This window comes from Athene cunicularia (assembly GCF_003259725.1).
Source record: "Athene cunicularia isolate RWA chromosome 14 unlocalized genomic scaffold, athCun1 chr14_part1, whole genome shotgun sequence".
Classification (NCBI taxonomy): Eukaryota; Metazoa; Chordata; class Aves; order Strigiformes; family Strigidae; genus Athene; species Athene cunicularia.
This window is the reverse complement of record NW_020799118.1, coordinates 9,789,043-9,809,314: the sequence shown is the minus strand read 5'-3', so window position 1 is coordinate 9,809,314 and position 20,272 is coordinate 9,789,043. Positions and strand designations below refer to the sequence as shown.

The 20,272-nt window shown below is 46.5% G+C and overlaps 1 protein-coding gene across 1 annotated transcript in view; it reads left to right on the top strand.

Annotated features, from left to right (window-relative positions):
• The window catches only part of INTS1 (integrator complex subunit 1), a 29,587-nt gene extending 10,606 nt beyond the window's left edge, over window positions 1-18,981 (top strand). The window contains exons 19-46 of the mRNA XM_026859163.1: window positions 26-205; window positions 296-445; window positions 1,008-1,187; window positions 1,377-1,481; window positions 2,336-2,503; window positions 2,856-2,967; window positions 3,418-3,576; window positions 4,764-4,910; window positions 5,317-5,415; window positions 5,789-5,913; window positions 6,571-6,825; window positions 7,485-7,644; window positions 8,273-8,413; window positions 8,814-8,994; window positions 9,078-9,201; window positions 9,741-9,859; window positions 10,914-11,001; window positions 11,621-11,847; window positions 13,112-13,235; window positions 13,714-13,847; window positions 14,238-14,430; window positions 14,692-14,819; window positions 15,313-15,425; window positions 16,014-16,127; window positions 17,005-17,075; window positions 17,620-17,711; window positions 17,828-17,937; window positions 18,369-18,981. Of these exons, the coding sequence (XP_026714964.1) occupies window positions 26-205; window positions 296-445; window positions 1,008-1,187; window positions 1,377-1,481; window positions 2,336-2,503; window positions 2,856-2,967; window positions 3,418-3,576; window positions 4,764-4,910; window positions 5,317-5,415; window positions 5,789-5,913; window positions 6,571-6,825; window positions 7,485-7,644; window positions 8,273-8,413; window positions 8,814-8,994; window positions 9,078-9,201; window positions 9,741-9,859; window positions 10,914-11,001; window positions 11,621-11,847; window positions 13,112-13,235; window positions 13,714-13,847; window positions 14,238-14,430; window positions 14,692-14,819; window positions 15,313-15,425; window positions 16,014-16,127; window positions 17,005-17,075; window positions 17,620-17,711; window positions 17,828-17,937; window positions 18,369-18,484 (3,915 nt within the window). The 3' untranslated portion in view covers window positions 18,485-18,981. The remainder of the gene's footprint in view (window positions 1-25; window positions 206-295; window positions 446-1,007; window positions 1,188-1,376; window positions 1,482-2,335; window positions 2,504-2,855; window positions 2,968-3,417; window positions 3,577-4,763; window positions 4,911-5,316; window positions 5,416-5,788; window positions 5,914-6,570; window positions 6,826-7,484; window positions 7,645-8,272; window positions 8,414-8,813; window positions 8,995-9,077; window positions 9,202-9,740; window positions 9,860-10,913; window positions 11,002-11,620; window positions 11,848-13,111; window positions 13,236-13,713; window positions 13,848-14,237; window positions 14,431-14,691; window positions 14,820-15,312; window positions 15,426-16,013; window positions 16,128-17,004; window positions 17,076-17,619; window positions 17,712-17,827; window positions 17,938-18,368) is intronic.
• The last annotated feature ends 1,291 nt before the right edge of the window (window positions 18,982-20,272 follow it).

Genomic DNA, 20,272 nt, shown 5'->3' with positions numbered 1-20,272 from the left:
ATTGCATTGTTGTTCTGCTTCCTAGGCCTCATCGCAGTCAATGCCATGGCTGGCAGATCTGGTTCAGTCCAGCGAGGGCTCCTTGGATGTCCTACCTGTGCAGTGCCTTTGTGAGTTCCTGCTTCATGATGCTGCTGATGAGTCAACCTCAGGTGAGGAAGAAGAGGAGGGTGAGAGTAAGGAGCAGCGTGCCAAGAAACGCCAGGTGAGTAGTCTCTTGGGGATCACTTCTGTTACCACCTTCTATGCAACCCAGATTTGATTTCACTGGAAAGGCCAACTTCTCACTCCACAGAGACAACAGAAACAAAGGCAGTTGCTTGGACGGTTGCAAGACTTGCTGTTGGGTCCCAAAGCAGATGAACAGACAACCTGTGAAGTGCTTGACTATTTCCTACGACGCCTGAGTTCCTCTCAGGTGGCCTCACGGGTCCTGGCCATGAAGGTGAGCAAAATGAAAATCTTTTTAACGAGGGTTTGTCAGAAGCTGAGGGCAGTCCTAGATTCTCACGAGTCCAGAGCCAGCGCAGTGGAATTGTTTCATGTCATCCTTCTTCAGTTACTTATCTCAATCTCCAAACCCCATCAAATGCACTTCTGCTCCCTGCTGCCCAAAAGCCTTCTTTGTTCAACAGCCAAGCAGTACTTTTCTTAAGATAGAGCTGGATTTTGCTATGTTTCCTGTGAAGTTCAGGTGTAGACTCAGCAGATCATGTGCTACATGGAGTAACTGGCAGCAGCTGTTGTCTGTGGGGAATGTAAATGAGTGAGTGCCTGGTGCAAGGCAAGAAGAATTGGCAGAGAGCTCAAAAAAGATTATGCTTAGAGAAGAGTGAAACTTCAAGCAGGGTAGCTGTCAAGCAAACACGTTATATGAGATATGAAACCTGCTGCATTTGGATCATTCGCTGATGTTTGAAGCTTGTTTCTGTTACATTCACTAGTATGAAACTAGTGGTTCAGCTGTGGCTTGAAATGCGACGGCTGTGTCTGTGTGACTTCTGCAGGGCCTGTCCTTGGTGCTGTCAGAAGGGGGACTGCGTGATGGAGAGGAGAAAGATCACCCCATGGAAGAAGACTCTGGCGATTCTGAACTGCTGCAGGGATATCAGTGGCTGCTGAGAGACCTCCCGAGGCTGCCGCTGTTTGACAGTGTTAGAGCAACAACAGCTCTTGCCTTGCAACAGGTAGATGTTAGTAGCTGGAAGGGATGAGTGACCAGCCTGTTCTTTACTCTACTTGTGTTAAAATGAATCTGAGCAAACTGTGTGTGGGTGCAATATCGATGTGTTTATATGCTTGCAGAAGATTTTTTCTTATGCTGGTGCTTGTTTTCATTAAATCCTGATTTCTCATGAGAGGAATTCTCATTCTAGGCCATCCACATGGAGACAGATCCCCAGACCATCAGTGCTTACCTGGTGTACCTCTCCCAGCATGCCCCAGTGGAGGAGCAGGGACAGCACAATGACCTCGCTCTGGTGAGAGGCCAGGTTGCCAGGGCACAGGGATTGCATGGGGGAAACCTGGTGGGTCTCAGGACAGTAGTAGGCATGTGGCTTGCTGTAGCAGCAGAATGAGTTTTTTTGGAAGCATGTGAATGTGATAACTTCATGTCTGAGTTTCTGTATATGTGTTGGAAGGCAAACTGTCTTTAATTTCATATAATGAAATGATATTGGAGCAATAACCTCCAGTCCAGCAGCCCGTAGGTGGTGTGGGGAATGCAAGAGTGAATAGAGACTTGAAAGAAATGCCACCACCTAGCAGTGTATCACAAGTAAGCAGGGGCTAAACCTGCAGTAACATGTATCTGGGGAGAGAGTGAGAGGTCAGGAACCTTAGTAGTGGGATATGCACTTTCCTATAACCAAAACTGTATTTCTGATTGGTTTTTTTCTATGTAAAAAAGATTTTAGTGAGTGTTTTTGAACAATGATTTTTTTTTGTTTCTGTTTGTGCCTTTTTCATTGTTTTTAAGGCTTGTGCTCTTTCTACCTCCATAGATCTGTTTAGATGTGTGGAGGTTAAATGGTAAGAGTCAGTAGATCTGTTTCTTCAGAGAAATGCAGATTTTTACTTGGTAAATGCTCACTTTATAATGAGATGCACAGAATACAGCTGTGCTACAACTGGGGATGCTGTAAGGTATCACAAGATGCATGCAAAGCACTGGCATTTTCCCTGTTGTGACAGTTCTACTCTTGACTCTACACACTGATCTCTAGAGTGGTGTTACCTAGGCGTATATGGCAACTGGAGAGCATAATGCAATGAAACAGGAGGACCTGGCTGTGTTGTTTAGTAAAGGCCTCATCGATCTTTTCCCTTGCAGGATGTAGCCCGACTCATAGTGGAGCGTTCTACCATCATGTCTCACCTCTTCTCCAAGCTCTCGTACTGTGCTGAATCTGATGCAGTGCTTGTTGCTCTTCTCTCCATCTTTTCTCGCTACATCAAACGCATGCGCCAGAGTAAGGAGGGTGAGGAGGTGTACAGCTGGGTGAGTGCCTTCCTGCCTTTCTTAAGCAGGTAAAAGAAACTGGACAAGTTAACAAAAGAGAAGCCCTTTGTGGGTTACTGACTGTGTAGAAACCATGTCTGGTTCAAGAATTCTCTGATGTGAAAATAATTGGATGTTGGCATAATATCAGAGCCAAATGTATGTGTACATAAAAGGCTTTTTTAACTTTTCCTTGAGTATCTTTTGTGGCCTCTGTTGGAGATATTGGGCTAGATGGAACTTTGACTAAATTTGTCATTCTCACATTCTCCTTTCATCTGTATCTCACAGATGTCATTCTCCTTTCTCTCACCACCTTTGTTCATCCTGGTTTTTCTCTGCCTTTTTCCAGTCAGAGTCCCAAGATCAGGTGTTCCTTCGCTGGACTAGTGGGGAAACAGCCACTATGCACATCCTTGTGGTTCATGCCATGGTTATTCTCCTGACCCTAGGGCCACCTCAAGGTTAGTGAAGTGTGCTCAGATTTATTAAAGGGTTCATGGACAATACAGAGAGCCTTTCCTCTACCTGCCATCTCCTAACAGGTCAGGCTGGTGTTAGTTGTTCTACTCAGAGGCTTGTGCCTTCCAATACTTGTCTCTTGCTGTAAGATCTATCAGAACATTGCTGCACAGAGTGAAGGATTTGCAGGCTTATTTTTTTGCCTTCTGCAGACAGCAAAAAATATTAAAATGATGGTGTGTCCCCCCGTGCTAAACATGGAGTCAGAGACTTACTGTAGTGTGAGAACTGGGCACTCAGATACGTAGTTCACGTTTCCACTTGATAATGTTTATTCCCAAGTTGTTTCTGACTGTTGAACAAGAAAGCGTTCTGGTGATTAGTATAGAGAAGGGCAGGGTGTTCTGGGTGCTTATGAACATGGGAGATAATTTTGTATCCACTCTAAGCAGGGGATGGTGATTTTTATACCTTACTGGATATATGGTTCCCGGAGAAAAAGCCCCTTCCTACTGCTTTTCTGGTTGACACCTCAGAGGAAGCTCTTCTGCTGCCCGACTGGCTAAAGCTGCGTATGATCCGCTCTGAGGTCCCACGTCTTGTGGATGCAGGTGAGCCTGTGGGGTGTTTATTGGTGTTTCAGACCCTCCTGAAAGGAAAGGGAGAGGCTTTCCTGCTCAAGTCTTCTGTGTGCCTACTTGGATGGCTTTGGGTGGGGCCATCAGTCACCTCAGACACTGCAGCTGAGCAGGGAACTCGCATTTAAAAAGCAGCTTGTCCCTGAATTTTATGACATTTACAATCTAAACATACAGCAGAGTCTTTGCCATGTCCCTTAGGGCTGTCAAACAGATGTACAGAATATGAGCTGGTTCCAGGCAGGGGCTGTTACGGGATGTCCCAGGGTGATTCCCTGCTCAGCCATGATGCAGTTCAGGTACCAAGGGTTTGAGAACAGATACAACCTCGCTAACCATCACACCCCATAGGTTAATTGCCACAGCATTAAGAGCAGAACTTGGTGAAAGACGAGACTGAAGAGGAGGTCAGTGCCTTTGGTAGGGCTTCTTACTGCAGTGTGAAAGGCAGTTCCTCCCGCTCTGATCCAAGTACTGAATCTTGCTGGCTTTTATATGCAGTCACTGTTACTTTTAAAGTAGGGGAGCAAGCCTGTGTGGATATTGTGCTGTGTATTTTAAAGGAAATGGGGTCTCTGATTTGGAGTCCCATCTTTGTTACAATTCAGATTGAACTAAGCAATGCAGTCACCAGACAACAGGCACGGCGCTGCTTCCATAGGGCATCCTGTACTTGCAGTGTGGAAAGCGGTGTCTGAAGGATGTAAGCTGTACCTGTAGTTACTTTTGTCCTTGCACTCCTCATCAGTCCTCTTTTTCTTCTTAGTATTCAGAGCTTTCGTCCCTTTCTTACTAATTAAATGACAGCTGTCTATAGCCAGTGATTGAATTATTCAATAATTCCTGCCTGCAGCCATTAACAGATAGGGTGGAAGTTATTTTTTAATATGAATTATTGGGTTCCTGAGGTTTTGATCAAATTAAACAGAAGATCAAATTAGCCAGTGAGTGAATTAACTGGAAGATGCAATAAGAAGGCTATGATTTGCAGAAGAAAGGAAACATAGTAGGCAGCTGTCAGACTTCTGGCTTTAGGCTCTCTGCAGCCCTGTCATTAACATGTCACTGTTGGTTCAGCCAAAAGCACAAAGTTCATGTAATAAAGTTGACCCTCTGTGGGTAATTCAGAGGTCTGAGGACTCAGTGTTTGTGTATTTCAGCCCTGCAGGACCTGGAGCCACAGCAGCTTCTTCTCTTTGTTCAGTCTTTTGGAATCCCAGTTTCCAGTATGAGCAAACTCCTGCAGTACCTGGATCAGGCAGTATCTCATGACCCACAGACACTGGAGCAGAACATCATGGACAAGAGTAAGAGCTTCATATGAGGCTGACTAGGCATTTTACTTGTCTTGAACAGTTTTCACAAGTATCTCCTGTGACTCCCTTGGAAAAATCCAAACTAGTTCAGCAAACTATGCGCACAAGCTGCTTTGGCAGCCTTTTGTCACTGTAGACGCCTCCCTAGAGCTTGTCTGCATGGCCCTTGGCTGTATTTCCTAAAATAGAGAAGGATTTTTTTGATTTGGATTGTACAGAGTCTAAAAAGTAATTTGGGGGCTACCTTGTAAAAGAAACAAGGCTTAAAAGCATCACATTTACAAAGCCCATGGGAACAGCAAATTCTCTTCACTGTGGGAGCTGTACAAACAGCAACCAATTCTGCTTTACTGAAGAGAGTGAGGTGATGATGTGTTCACATTTTTTCCTTTTTCAGACTACATGGCTCACCTTGTGGAGGTTCAGCATGAGAGGGGAGCAACAGGAGGCCAGACTTTTCACTCCCTGCTCACTGCCTCCTTACCAGCCCGCCGAGGTACTGCCTGGGATAACCTAAACTTATGAATATCCAAGTCCTCTTCCAAACTGTCTTCCTCTGTTGCTGTTGAGAGGGATGGGAAGATTGCCTTCAAAAGGGGTCGTGTTGCAATATATCAGCAAACTACAGTTAGACACCAGTCCTTGCTAGAGTTTTTTGCTCCTGGCAAAGGGAGAAACTCCAATATTTCTGGAGTTTGCTACAATGAGTTGTTCTGAGTGATATGGAAAAATAGGTCTTGCTTGGCCTCAAGAGAAAAGCTACTGAATTCCTCAGTACATAGAGACTGTAAAGCTGAAGTGATCTAGTGTTGGGGCTCCAGATGCTAGCTACCATAATGTCATTTTTATTTCTTTTATTCCTCTTGCAGACAGTGCTGAGACTGCAAGGTCAAAATCTAGTCCTGAGAACTCTCAAGGGCAGAGCCGGATCCGGGCCTTAAGCCAGGTCCGGGTTTTGGGCCCAGAAGATGATCTAGCAGGCATCTTTCTGCAGGTACTGGTATAACCTCTAGCTGATCAGCTACTTCCCTGCAGCAGCTTTGGAAAATCCATTTCTCTTATACTTGCATCTTCCGACCCCGTCCTTCTGCAGTGTTTGCAGGCTATGAGTATGAAAGCCCTGCATATAATTGGGCTGCATCATTACAGCCTGATGGCATTGATACTGGAAGGATTTTTTTTCTTGTAGTTTGAACATGTGGCTTTTGATCATGCGTAATACTATCAGTGCCTACTAGCATGTTACTGATTCTGCACCTTTTTTGTTCTGTGTATAGTGCCTTTTCTCTCAGCAGTGGATGGAGGATTTGTGAAATGCTCACAGGGCCTTGGCAGCAAAGCTGTGTGCAAACAGCATTTGTACTCTGGCTTGTCTGCTTGCAGAGCCTCCCTCTCTCCACTGACTCCAGAAGGAGCCTACAGGGAATTAATTGGCCAAGTTGGTTGCCTGTATTTGAGTAGTATGGTGATTTCCCTGCAGTGTCAGTGTTTCTGTACTAGGCACTAAAATATTGAAAAAGCTGTATCAGAAGATCCCAGTTAGCCCACAGTCAGTATAATTGTACAATCAGTTCTCTGCCTCAAGATGTTTATGGTACAGCAAGTCCTTTCATTTGCTCTCATAAACTTATTCCCTTCTGTGTCCTACCAGCTTTTCCCACTAAATCCAGACCCACGATGGCAGACTTCAAACCTGCGCCCGCTTGCCCTGGCATTGCAGCAGGCCCTGGGGCAGGAGCTGGCTCGCATCCGCCAAGGGAACTCGCAGGTGACCGGGATCACAGCACGACTTCTCCAGGCAGTAGCTGCACTGATGAACTCGCCACACAGCGGTGCGTTGGTGATGGCAATGCATCGTAACCACTTCATCTCCTGCCCGCTGATGCGCCAGTTGTACCAGTATCAGGTGAGTGGTGTAAGGTGAGAACCTTTGTAGCATTTAACAAAGAGGGGTGAGGAAGAAACAGGAAGTCTGCAGAGCATCTGCTCTGCTGTGTGCCGGCCCTCAACCTGTGTAATGCTAGAAATGGAGCCTGTGAAGCATGGCACAGAGGGACTCAGGTTGCCTGGGTGTGGGCGTCTGGATGCAGGCTGGCCACAGCCTAGCCCTGCTGAGAGCCGGGGATTACCTACAGGGTTAGGTGTACTTTACCTGGTCTGGTTAATGTGCAGCACTGGGGATTTGCAGCTGACAGTCTCTGTTGGTTTTGGGGTCTCTAGTCTGTGCTGTTTTGTAGCATGGATGTGTCTTGCAAGGCAATGCATTTGCAAACAACTTGATAACTGAAGTGTGTAACTCCTTAAAGAAATAGTTGCAGCAGGCTGAGGTTTATCCAATGAAATACCTCATTTCTTTCATCATTATGAAATGTGTGCATGACTGAGTCTTCTGCCTTGCATTTGTACACTGGAAGCTGCTGCCTTCATTTGAGTGAGCTATGGTCCAACAGAGTAGGCGTGCTCTATGTATTCTTGGCAGTATGTGTCACTATTTGCATCCTTCCTGCTATCTTTGTTGTATTCTTGAAGTGTGTATAAGCAAGTATCTTTCACTGCACTCCCCAGCGCTGCATGCCACAGGACACTGCCTTCTCCTCGCTCTTCTTCAAAGTCCTCATGCAGATATTGCAGTGGTTGGAGAACCCTGCAGTGGAAGATGGTCCTCTGCGTGCTCAGCTCAAGGCCTTTGCTGTGCAGTACTCCTCAAGGCACAGGATCAGTGACGGTACTGGCATTGTGCAGCTTATGGGACTCAGAGTAGACAAAGTGGAACAAGAAAGGGGCAGAAACAAAACTGCACCCAGAGCAGGAAGTGTGGTGGGTTGCCTTTTAGAGAGGTATGCTTAGGTGTAGTGAAGGGAGGTTTTGTACTGTGCTATATAAACTCCATGAGGATGCAGACAAGGAACTTGGCTCTGTGGGTCTGCAGTAGACACCTGGTAGCATCTCACCAAGCACAGCAGATCTTTCAGGGAAAACTTCCAATTGTTCAGGCCAGGAATTCTGTGCTAGCTGTAGTCCTGAAAGATGAGCATGCAAGAATGCCTCTGGAATAAGGCCACATCATGACTTGTAGAGTTGTTTATCGTCTGCCATCTGTTGGGAGGAGATGTCTATAATCAAGAGCTTAGACATGGAAATGGGTTTGTGGTTATAGAGTTTTCTCTTAGCCACATGACCCTGTAACATGCAGAAGAGTTGTCAAGGGTTTTGGTGGGAGTAAAATGGCAGGAGAGTGTAGTGTGTGTGTTTGGGCAGTTGTGCTCTGGAGCCACATGGGGCATGTGTAGAAGGGAAGCCTAGCGTGGGAGCTGGCTTGGCCCTGTGATGCCAACGCTGTGATTTCTTTGCAGTTCGAGGTGGCTTCTTGCACCTCACAGAAGCTCTGACTTTCCGTCGTGACCCCGACTTGATCAGCTCCACGGTACGTGCCATCATTGCAACCCTGAAATCAGGAGAGAAGTGTAATGTGGAGCCGGAGCTCATCAGCAAAGGTATGGCTGTCCTTCTGCTCTCCTTCCCTGTTGCAGCAGCAGGTTGAACTTCCAGCCCAGCAAGGGAGTGCCTGCTGAGCAGGCTGTGGGAAGCTGCCTTTTGCCTGGATCAGAAAATGTGAACTGATCTAAACTTGGTCCTATCTTGTATCACCTCCTTCCCCTGTACTGGTATGTGGGTTTATAAACTGTAGCCTGGGCTGGGATTAAGTCTCAGCAAACTGTTTTCCACTAACAACATAAGAAATAAAGCCTACTGTCCCAGATAAAAATGGCTTCCCTCTTCCTTACTGAGCCAGGCTTTCAGGAATGCTGGAATGATTGCCTTCATGATACTCTTACAAGGTTCCCTAGCTTTCACCCCATCCTGAAGTTAATGACATCTTTCTCCTTCTGCTAGTCCTTCAAGGTCTCCTTGAAACTCACTCTCCGTATTTGGAGGAACTCCTGACCGTCCTCTTCTCAGCTACTGTTGAGACCACTGCCAGGTTTCCTGCCATGAAACCAATTGCTGTGGTGAGCTCCTTGTTGCTCCAGGACAAAGAAGAAACACCAGTGAAGAAGGAGCTGGACAGTTGCAGGTGAGCCTAGGCAATGTTGGGAATTCACTGGTAGGTCTGGGTTCATGACATCGCCACTGATACAGGCTTTGTTTTCTCCTCAGTACCGAAGCAGCTTGGCTAGGGCCATCCTCTGGCCTTCTTAATGACTGGTTGGAGATGTTGGACCCAGAGGTGATCAGCAGCTGCCCTGATCTCCAGCAGAAACTACTGTTCTCCTGGAACAAAGTAAGAGTTGTTGGGTAGAGGGACTACTGTGCTGAAACCACCTTCCTGGGGTACTGGCCTGCATCTGGAAACAGGGCAAGGGGTCATTTTATGTTTTGCTACACATTGCCATACCAGTTTCAAAGCAGCATAGGCTGACTAGGAGAGGGGTTCTGGTGCATCCTTCTCAGTGCAAGTCTTGTGCTTCATCTTATCTTTGTATTTCCTCAGCTGTATTCTTTTCATGACTTCAGAGTGCGTTACAAACACAACATATTCCCATAGCAGCCCAGCCAGCTGTGTTTTCATTGGTATTTTTGCAGACAGATAAATAGCTTGCCCAGAAGGGATATTCTGAAGCGAAGACTAAAACAGTTTCATGGATGATGCCATGTTCTGTTAAAGTACTGCAGTTCAAATCCTAAATCCATGTGTTGTCTTCTGTGCTGTCTGTCTGCCTGCTTGGATCGTCATCCTTCTGTAATATACATAGTGTCTCCTGCACCCACCTCTCAGCAAAGATCTGTTTATTACCTCTCCTCCTTGTTTGGACCTTTCAGGCAGGGTCCCAGGTGCCCTCCTTCCGCCCATATCTCTTGGCTCTTCTGACTCACCAGTCCAGCTGGACCACACTGCACCAGTGCATCAGGCTTCTGCTTTGCAGAAACCGGGAGCAAAGGTGAGTCTTGTTTTTTAGGCCTAGCAAGGAGTTTTGAGTTGGGCGACTGTGTCTGAGAGAGAACAAACAGAAGCTGAGAACAAGAGCTGCCTTGTTCCATGGTGTGTCTGCCAGGAGATGTAACCCAGCCAAAAACAGGCTTTGTGAGAAGGATGCTGATTTCAGTCCTGCTGATTTGTGTACCTTGATATAAATATTACCTGCTGTTTGATGAAAGCAGCACATAAAGATTTGGCTGTGTTCTAAACAGGAAGTGCTAATCACTGGGTAATCCATCTAGCATTGCCCTTGTTGATAATCTTTATGAACATGGGGTTTGCAAGATGGCTTGGATAGTGAACTGACAGCAGTCTCTGTACCTGGGCAGGCTCTGCTGGATCTTTTGGTTGTACTAAACTCCCATTACCAGGCTTTCTCTAACCCCCTTCCTGGCATCAGGCCTCCCAGTTCTGATCTCTGGAGCAGCTCTAGCTCCCAGCTTCTGTACGCTGCTCTCAAATCCACTGAGGTAGTATCTTGCTTAAACTTGTAATTATGGATGAGGAAATGCTAATACGTAGTAGTAGTAATCCAGGACATGACTAAACTAGCAACACTTCTAAAGCTGATAGTATTTCAGTTTGCTTATTATTTTATTTTTGATCTCTTGCTCACTAACAATCTCAGGAATTTCTGCAATCCACGATACCAGCCAGGATAGGATGTTCTGTATAGTGGGACAAGAAGGTCACTGGTCTGATTGTACTGATAGTTTATGTTGATGACCAACTTCTGGCCTTGTTGTGCAAGACTCCGTGTAGCCACCACACTCTTGCTGAATGCCGTTTGTTCAGCTCCATACCCTGTGCTGTGCTTATTGCAACAAATATTTAGTCATAATCTGGGAACAGAACCAAACCCCTTCTTGGGACTTAATGGATCCTATTTTTACATTTGCAGATGTTTCTTTCTTCACAGTACTCACGATGTTTAGAGACACTACTATGTGTTTGTGTGCTGCCCGAGGGCTGTGTTGCCTCTAATTACAAATCTGTCTTCTTTTGTCTTCTGGCAGGTTTGACCCAACTGCATCCTTGGATTTCTTGTGGGCCTGTATTCACATTCCTCGGATCTGGCAGGGAAGGGACCAAAGAACTCCTCAGGTAGTGCTTCAGTTCTTCCAAGATTCCTCTCTGGATGGAATGAAAGACAATGCTTTCACAATGCCTGATTTTTCCATGGCCAAGAGGTGGCTGGAGTGATATGGGTGCAGCATGCCAAGTTTGCTGCCTGTACCTCAGCTGTTTATTTAGCTGCTCTGCTATGTTACATATTACAGTGGCAATTTTGAGTCCAAAAAGCTGATGTGAACACACATAAGTTTGCCCACTTGGCTTTTCCTCTGCAGCAATTGCCACAATATCTGTTAAAGATCTAGGCACAAGGCTGCAGTGGTGAGCAATCTAAAACCCAGTGTGGGATAATTCCCATTTTACAAAGAAAAGGTTGTTGCATCTCTTCTCCACAGAAGAATTTCTTTGGTTTAGTGACTGAATTATGGTTTCTGACCCTTCACACATGCTAGGATGGAAGTAAATGAGTTCAGAAGTAGAAGAGGTTTCATTTGGACTGTGTTGCATGCTTTCAGAGCTCTAGATATGGGGCAGTTCTTAAGTCTAGTTCTAAGAATGTTGGATTCTAGCTGGGGAGGGTGTGACTAGAAGGTACTAAGGATCTAGGGATTTGATGTGGATTCATTTTGGATGTTCTCTTGCATTACAGAAGCGCCGTGAGGAATTTGTGCTCCACCTAAAGGCATCGGAATTGATCAGCATGGTGGAGCTGATCCTGGCTGAAGCAGAAACCAGATACCAGAACACTGAAGAGGCCTCTTGCACACTTATCCAGTCTCGACTGCCTTTGTTGCTTAGTTGTTCTCATGGGGACCTTGAGAGCATCAAAAAAGTAACGGAGTATCTGACCAGCTGCATCCAGCAGTGGGGAAGCAGGTGGGGTTGCAAATGGGGAGCAGTGTCTACTATAATGGTAGTTACATGGGCACAGGCAGCCAGGTAATGATGAGAGCTGCCAAAATGTCGTCATTAAGAATACTGTGTTCCAAAACCCCTATGAAAAGTATACACTATCCTCCCGGAGGTTTTGGGGGATAAGAAGTCATTTTAAGTGGTACTTGGACCAGGAAGGTGAATATATAGTGAAATTTAATAGTGAAATTTAAGGGCCTTTTTGGTTTTAGGACTTCAGGATGAAATGCTTGCCATGCTTTTTTTTTTTTTTTTCTTCTTCAAGGCAATGGTTATTTTAATTACTAGTTCCTAATGTGGGATTTCTTGTCTAATCCATCCCTTGAATCACTGCTCATAATGCATCCTGCTTTTGACCATGATTGCTCTCAAAGCTGAATGGAGACTAGATTGTTTCCCAACAGCTATGGTAGCACTGTGGGAAGAACAGGAAGATGCTGTATTTGTGGCAGTGAAATAAACTGAGGTAATTCCAACCTCGTTTATGGTTATGTTAGAAAAGAAATTGAGTAATTTCAGTTGTCATTGCACTGTAGACTGTGCCAGGGATCTATGGAGGGCTGGTGTGTAGAGAACAGGCTGGCTAGTCTGACTAGTTGTGCTGCTGACTAGTCTTCCACTTGGGATGGAGAAGACCATGAGTACCACATGCAGGAACTCTTCACTGGACATGTAAGCAGAGCATTGTAACTGCAGTTTTCTAACTCTAAATGGCCTAATGGTAGATCCATGTAGACTGTGAATGATTTGAGCAGTTCAAAAGAAGCAAAGACTGAAAAAGGAGTGATGCAGGTGAAATGCTGGGGTTTCAACCCCAAGCCCCAAATTAAGGTTGATATATGGGTAATTCCCACAGCCCTTCCCAAAGGGGGGTGATTTTGCCTTTAAGCTTCCCTCCAGGGTGGGGCCAGCCTGGCAGACAGAGCCATTGGGTAAATGAGCCCCAGGTGTCTGCATTGAGTAACCCCAGGTCAGGTGTCCCACTGAGGGATAAAAGCTGGGACCCCTTGCAGGCAGGGGCAGTGTCTGTTTGTGAGGTGGATGCCCTGTGCAGAGTTCCCTGCTGGGGAAGGACCTCCTGCCTCCCTGGGACTGGGCTCCAGTCAGGTCTGGCTTTTGTAAACGTGGGCTGTGTTCAGTATGTGGTTTCCTCATCTGATGGGTCTGGGATGTTTGCTGGTTGAGCTAACATAGTAACCAGTGGCTGACCTCTCCCTTTTTCCTTCAGCTCTGTGGGAAAATGCTGCCAGGATCTTCTGCTCCAGATATACCTGCAGCTTCCTGAGCTCCTTGTGCCTATGCCTGAGATGCTTCTCACCAGTGAAGGAGCCAGAGACAGCAGCACTTGCAAGGTAAAGTTAGAGGCATAGGAAAGCCCCTTTCCAGTTGTGTACCCAGAGTGGATGCTACCTTGATACCCAGTTTAAAAGGAGAGGACTGGCAAAAGCTTCCTGGGTCGCTTTGGTTTCTTTACCTTGCTCTTCTTTTGCCACCCTCCATGCCTGCATGCTCAGGAGCAGAGAGTTCAGGTGTGGTTTATTTTGCAGTGTCCTCCTATAAAATAGTATAAGCATCACAGGCTTCTGTGTGCCAGAGGCTTCCGTAATGCACAAGTGTGCAGGCGTCTGATCCTGCTTTGATGTCTGTAGGGACTGGGGGCTTCAGATCCTGTGCCAGCTGGAATGTTGTGTCTTCTTGCAGATTCTACCTGAAAATAATTTCTGTTAACCCACTCTGTTGTTGGAAAGAAATTGGGAAACACTGCTGAAGAGCCGGGGACTTGATTATGCTTTAAACTTCTTAACTGTTTACTTATTACTTTTCTTCTAGCTCGATGCCCTGGTTCACAGATTCATTAACCTCCTTGCAGACACCAGTGACTCCAAGTCATCAGAAAGCCGCGTGTGGGATGCCAATATGGCCTGCAGGAAGCTAGCTGTGGCTCATCCCATCCTGCTGCTTAGGTACCCTTTCACCCTCTGTGTGGCTGGAGTTCATTGAAAAGCATCCACCCTTATCCTAGAAGGGGAACAAACTCACAGCAATCATGATGATTGTGACAATCCACATTCATATACAAAAGTCGAGAGAAATAGCAGCAAAGTCATATCTCTTATAATGAGGCAGCACCTCTTCTGGCTTCATGTCTGTCTGGAAACAGTCCTCTTGGAATTGGAGGCTAGAGAACAGAGCATGGGTGGGAAGTGGGGCTTGCTGATTCTATGGATACAGGGATCAAATCCAGGACCCTGGGGGAGGATAAGGGATGCTTCCTTCCAGGAACTGAGGTGTAACAATGTGTAACTGTTTCTAGAAACAGACTAATCAGGATTTTCTTCTGTTTGGCGTTTCAGGCACTTGCCAATGATTGCAGCACTGCTGCATGGACGCGTTCACCTCAATTTCCAGGAGTTCAGGCAGCAGAATCATTTGACCTTCTTCATCCACGTCCTGGGGATCCTGGAGCTGCTCCAGCCGCAGGTCTTCCAGAACGAGCACCAGGCGGCACTATGGGACTGTCTCCTGTCCTTCATCCGTCTGCTGCTGGTAGGAAAGTCCCTGCTCCCCCTCCATGCGCGGGCTGACGGCCACTAGATGGAGAAGCTCATGTAACAGGGCAAGCCCAGCTCTCTCCCATCCGAAGGGAAGAACTTCATATACCTATGAACAAAAAAAGCGTATCATGTACCTTGGAGATCTTAAAGAGGAGGCAGGAGATCAAGAAGCTGCTCTCTGGTCCCCAGAGATGCAGGATGAGGCAGTGCATCTCTGCTTTTTTGTTAACACATCTTCTTGATTCTTTCTCAGAACTACAGAAAATCCTCACGGCACCTGGCTGCCTTCATCAGCAAGTTTGTCCAGTTTATCCACAAGTACATCACATGCAATGCCCAGGCAGCCGTCTCCTTCTTGCAGAAGCACTCGGATCCACTCCAGTAAGCTTCCTTACTCTGCTTAGCCTGTGGTTTGCTCATGGAGAGCTCGCACAGTCAGGCTGCCATGAGCTAATCAGACAGAAGACAGCAAGAGGATGTGACAAAATAGCTATTAATGTGGCACTCTTTCACCCTTAGCTCCTTCAAGTCGCTATTGAGATGAGCAGCATATCCCTTTTACGTGAAAACTGAGCGCAAGAAAGTCAGATAACAATTTCAACTCACCTAATGGCCTAAACGTCCTACTGAGGCATCATAGTGCCCCGCTGTCACTTCCAGAGGCCAACAGGAGGGTCTTTTCCCGGAGCAGTGGCTGCAGGGTCCCGCCTGCAGATATAGGGAAAAATGCATTTGAGTTCCAGTTACGATGAAAGGAGAAAAGTCTTGTTTCTGCTTCTGAGAAACTACTCATTTTAGTGTACATATATGTGCTGTTACTTGTCCTCATGCCCTTACTAATATTGAAAACTAAACATGCCATCTTTTCCCCCAGTGACCTGTCATCAGACAACAGTGACCTAGCAATGTTGAAGTCCCTCCTGGCTGGGCTGAGCTTGCCGAGTAAGAGTGGCATCTTGGACAGGGGCTCTGATGAAGAGAAGGATGGTGAGTCTGGGGGGGAAGAGTTTTTCCAGCTGGTAAACCTGTAGTATGTTTTGGAGCACAGATGCTTTTACAGGCTGTATGCTGTGCTCATTCTTCTCATAACAGCCCAAAGTAAGGGTATTTAGAGCAGAGAATGGCACTTGTATACTCAGCAATTTGGAACCAGTATCTGGGATGGGTTAACTTGCTTTCCTGTCAGTATCACAACTGGAGCAGAACAGCTCTTAACAAAGGTGAGTTTTGTTGATGTGGATTTTGCTTTCCTCAGCCACACTTAAGGATCAACCTATCAGGAGACCCTAAGGGTGCATCCGCTTCTCCACCATTCATAGCTTGCGTGGGAAAATTATTCAGTATTAAAAAAGCTCAGGAAAATTCCTTGTCTTTGCATCAGCTGAGGGGTACGAGCAGGTGCAGTGAGGCTAGAGACTGTGTGAGAGTCAGGAATTGTGTTAGAGTATTGCCGGTCGGCTCATGATATGCTGCTATACGGTAGGGAATGCTGGACCTGTCTCCCTCTTAGAACTACATAAACTGTCAGGAGTGACCTGTTCTCTCTCTCTCTCTCTCTCTCTTTCTCTCCCCCAGATGAAGCAGCAGCTGGCTCTCTCCCTCTTGTCAGCGTGTCTCTCTTCACTCCTCTCACGCCAGCTGAAATGGCCCCATATATGAAGAGACTCTCTAGAGGCCAAACAGTTGAGGGTAAGTGAGGACCTGCAGAGCTGCACAAAGATGCAGGGCAAGTGCAGACTTACACCAACACTGTTACTTATCTGTCAGCTACAGGCTAGTTTCCTGTTTCGGTCATGTTTGGAAGTCTCCAGCAGTTAGGATGTGGTTTTGTTTTGGATGAACTTGTCCATGACCTTCTGTGAAGAGGCTTCTTACGATGCTGTTATCACTTAGCTCAGCAGTGTTGCAACTGCCTCTGCTGTGGGGCTCTTAAAGGATCTTGTAAGTGCTCCGAGAAATAGTATTAGTAATTCAAGGAGTGCTGCAGTTCATGTCAAGCCAGGTCTGGAGTGCTGATAGGAATGCCATTTTTTTAATGATATAGAAATACCAAATTGATGAGAAGCCAGATTTTGTTGAAAATCCCATGGCCTTCATGGAAGAAAATCATGTGAACTTGTCATGTGGGAACAACATGCTGCTTCTTTAGAGGTCTTCTGAAATCACAGGTGTCCAGTGTTTAGACCAAAGTTGCAGTATTGAGGTGACAGTTTTACTTCCACACTAAAAATAAGGGTAGGAAATCCTGCCTGGACACTGTTTCTAAAAGAGGCTTTCTGTGAAGATCTTTCAGTTACAGAAGGTGCTCTGGAATTGAAACCTCACACCCCACTCTACTCCTCGCCCTGCCTATGGCATGACAGTGCTGGTGACCTGGGCAGGTTGGGATGTGCTGATTGGCACGTGACCTACCTGTTCTCTTCCTTTTTGAAGAACTGCCTTCATTACTCTAGCTCTGTGTGCAGGTGGGAAAACTTGACTGCTTGGGAGATTGGATTTGTAGCAAAAAAGATCCTTTGGATCAGTGAATTTCAGTCACCCCTTTTCAACCTGTGTCTCCCACCAGACATCCTGGAAGTGCTGACAGACATTGATGAGATGTCCAGACGGAGGCCAGAAATTCTCTCCTTTTTTGCTGTGAGTATTAGTGTCTCAAACTGCCACTGGAAGGAAGAGATTCTTTTCACGGGAGTCTGTGTAGTACAGACAGCCAGCTTAAATAATATCCTTCCTCTGCTTTCTGGGTGGTTGTTGCAGCATCTCAGGAGAAATCTATCTTCAGTTAGGCCTTCTGAGAGCAGGCAATATTTACTTTACTGCCATCTTCTCTCCATTGCATGTTGGGTCTGTCATCATCCACTTTCTTCCTCTGACACAGAGAAGTTAATTAGCCCTCTGTCCTTTTCCCAGTACTGGGGCAAGGAGAGAGCAAAACAACTCTGTTGAAAACACTGGAGCCTAGGGAAAACTCAGCTGTCTCACGTGGAATAAGATTACAGAAGGGTGCTTTAAAGTATTCAAAACAGGATAATCCCCCTTACAGAGAGGGATTTCCTGGCTCAGCCAGTACCTGCTGGATGTGTGTTGGGCTGGATTGGTGCTGGAGGGGTAGTAAAGCAAGTCTGAGGAGTCTGTGCTCCCTGGATGGCCCTGGGATCCTAATTTATGCATATTCTTTCAGACAAACCTACAGAAGCTGATGAGCTCATCAGAGGAGTCCTGCCGAAATCTGGCCTTTAGCCTGGCTTTGCGCTCCATTCAAAACAACCCCAGGTGAGGACCACTGGAACGTGGGCTGTCCCCGGTCACTGATGGGCACTGGCTGCCCATCTTGCACGCCTCTTGGTGGTGATCTGGACTGTACTGACACTGTCATGTTTTACTCCCAGCATTGCTGCAGACTTCCTTCCCACCTTTATGTACTGCCTTGGCAGCCGAGACTTCGAGGTGGTGCAGACAGCACTGAGGAACCTGCCTGAATACACCCTCCTTTGCCAAGGTGAGTTGGTATCTGCCACCTTTGGTGCACATGTGGCCTCGTGGGTCAAAGATGGGCTCCTGTGCTGGGAAAAGTCTCCCTGGGAAGTTGCCAAGGGTCAGTGTTGCCTAGACCAGGCCATCGGACACACAGGTGATCTCTATCAATAGTAGCTTTGGCCTGAGCATCCCAGGGGAGATTTCTATTAGAGACAGGGCAGGCTTCCTTGAAGTGATTTTATTTTGCTTCCTTATGATTTTCTCCGAGTTGTGATCTCTCATGTGATCACATACCCATGGAGCTATTAGAAGGTGGATTGTGCCATGTTCTTCTGAAGGAGAGAATTTTTTTGCACAGCTGCAAACATTCATCCTGGTGTTTGTTGGTGGATTGCTCTTGCCTGCACATTGGAGCTGTCGGGTCGGTCCTCATGCTGTCCTTCCCTTTCACAGAGCACGCAGCAGTGTTACTGCACAGGGCCTTCCTGGTGGGGATGTACGGCCAGATTGACACCAGCTCCCAGATTTCAGAGGCTTTGAAGGTTCTGCACATGGAGGCCATGATATGAACATGTGGTTTTGGGAACTCAGCTTCCAGAGGAATTAAGTTAACTGGAGTCATCAGCTGCATTGAAGCCCTGTAAGAAGACAGTGTATTTCAACCCACGTGCTGGAAGATCAAAGAGGTGATGTAGCAGGCCAGACTGCTGGAAAAGTGGAGTGTGCTGACTGAAGATCTGAAAGGGGGAAGGATCGATCCATCTGGCCAAGATGCCATTATTGTGGGAGAAAAAAAATCTCATGAATGTTGTGCCAAACAGGGACCACTTCCTTCATGGGGTCTTGGGGCAGCGGCCATCAGTTTGCTGTTTGTTTTTTTTTGTCTCCAAGAAGGCAGAGCTGCTGGGAGAGCAGAAGGGAGCGCTGGCCCTTGCACTTGAAGTCTCTGCACTTTCTGTGTTGGAGGGAACATGCAGATCTGTGCAGAGGAGAGACCACTTTGTTTTCTGGGGGTGGGCATTTGTGGTTTTTTTTTTCTTTTTTAATTAAAATTCTCTGTTTCCATTGTGCACGTCTCTGCTCTGTGCTGCCTTAGATGTAGCTTAACACCCCTCTCTCCCTCTTCTTCAGCTGCTTGTTATTCTAGACAAAGCATCTCTGGAAGACCTGTCTCCATGGCCAATTGTGCACAGAGCTATCCTGACCTTTTACAGGATATGCAGGAAATAGAGGTGGTTTAGAAGGATCAATGGGGTATCATAGATGAGTTTGGTCAGCACCAACTGCTGACAAGACAACTTTTAAGAGGTTTCTTAGAAAACATTTCTTTAAAAACAAAGCAAACTTCTTGGTACATCTGAAAACATCCTAGCAGCTGGCCACTGTCACAGAGGAGTCTTGGAACAAACAGCTGGGTTTCCTCTTTGGCATCCGCCAGTTCCTTCCTCCCTGTGACTCTTCTGACCACTGCTCTCTGGTCCTTCTATGCTGATAGGGGTGATGGTTTATTTGCCAGCTGTCATTTGAGGACAGAAAATGAGGTGTCTTCTCCCCTCAGCTCCAAAGAAATAACTAAATTCTCCAGTCTCACTTAATTCCAGTCACCAGTTTGCTTTCATGTTGTTTGTTCCTCTGGCATTCTACTTATTAGTAGAAAATCTTTGTAGTAGTCTAAAGACAAAGATCCTGGAGGAATTTTATAGATAGCTGTAAGTCTGTATCTCCTTGCTGGTGGCAGGGACAGTTGTGACCTCACGGGCGGTCAGGTAGAGAAATATTGTCTGCTCTTGCAAATGAGGAGTGCCACAGCTGAGCACTTTTGCTAATGGGTCAAAATATGAATGAACATCCAGCTGGCTTTGCAGAGAGATGGAGAAGAAAAGGGAGAGAGCTGAACCTCCCATCAACTGTGAGTAGCCTTGCCTTTAGAGAGATTAGAGCCATCACTTAAGGATGCAACATGCTCTTTTCCTCAGCAGCATCTGCTTCACATCCGGAGCCACTACTGTGGCAATTAGCTACATATAAATTATGTGGAGGAACAGCTGAAGAAGATCAAGTCAGTGAAATGGTTTTCCTGAGGGGCTCAGTGACAGCAGGATTAACGCCTGTCTAAAGGGTTCCCAGTGAGATTACTGGCTCCTTTTACCGTAGTCCCTTATCAGACATCATTAAGGTACTGCTCAGTTTGTCAGAGCAGGGCGGTAGTTCTTTTGGTGCTGCTGTGGGCCTACAGCAGCTGGGAGCTTGTGGGACTGGCTGGAAAAGGGCTTTACCCAGGACTTTGAATCATGGAGTAAGGAAAATGGCTCACGACTGTTACCACATAAAGGCAGCAAATCAAAGTAGTGCTTCAT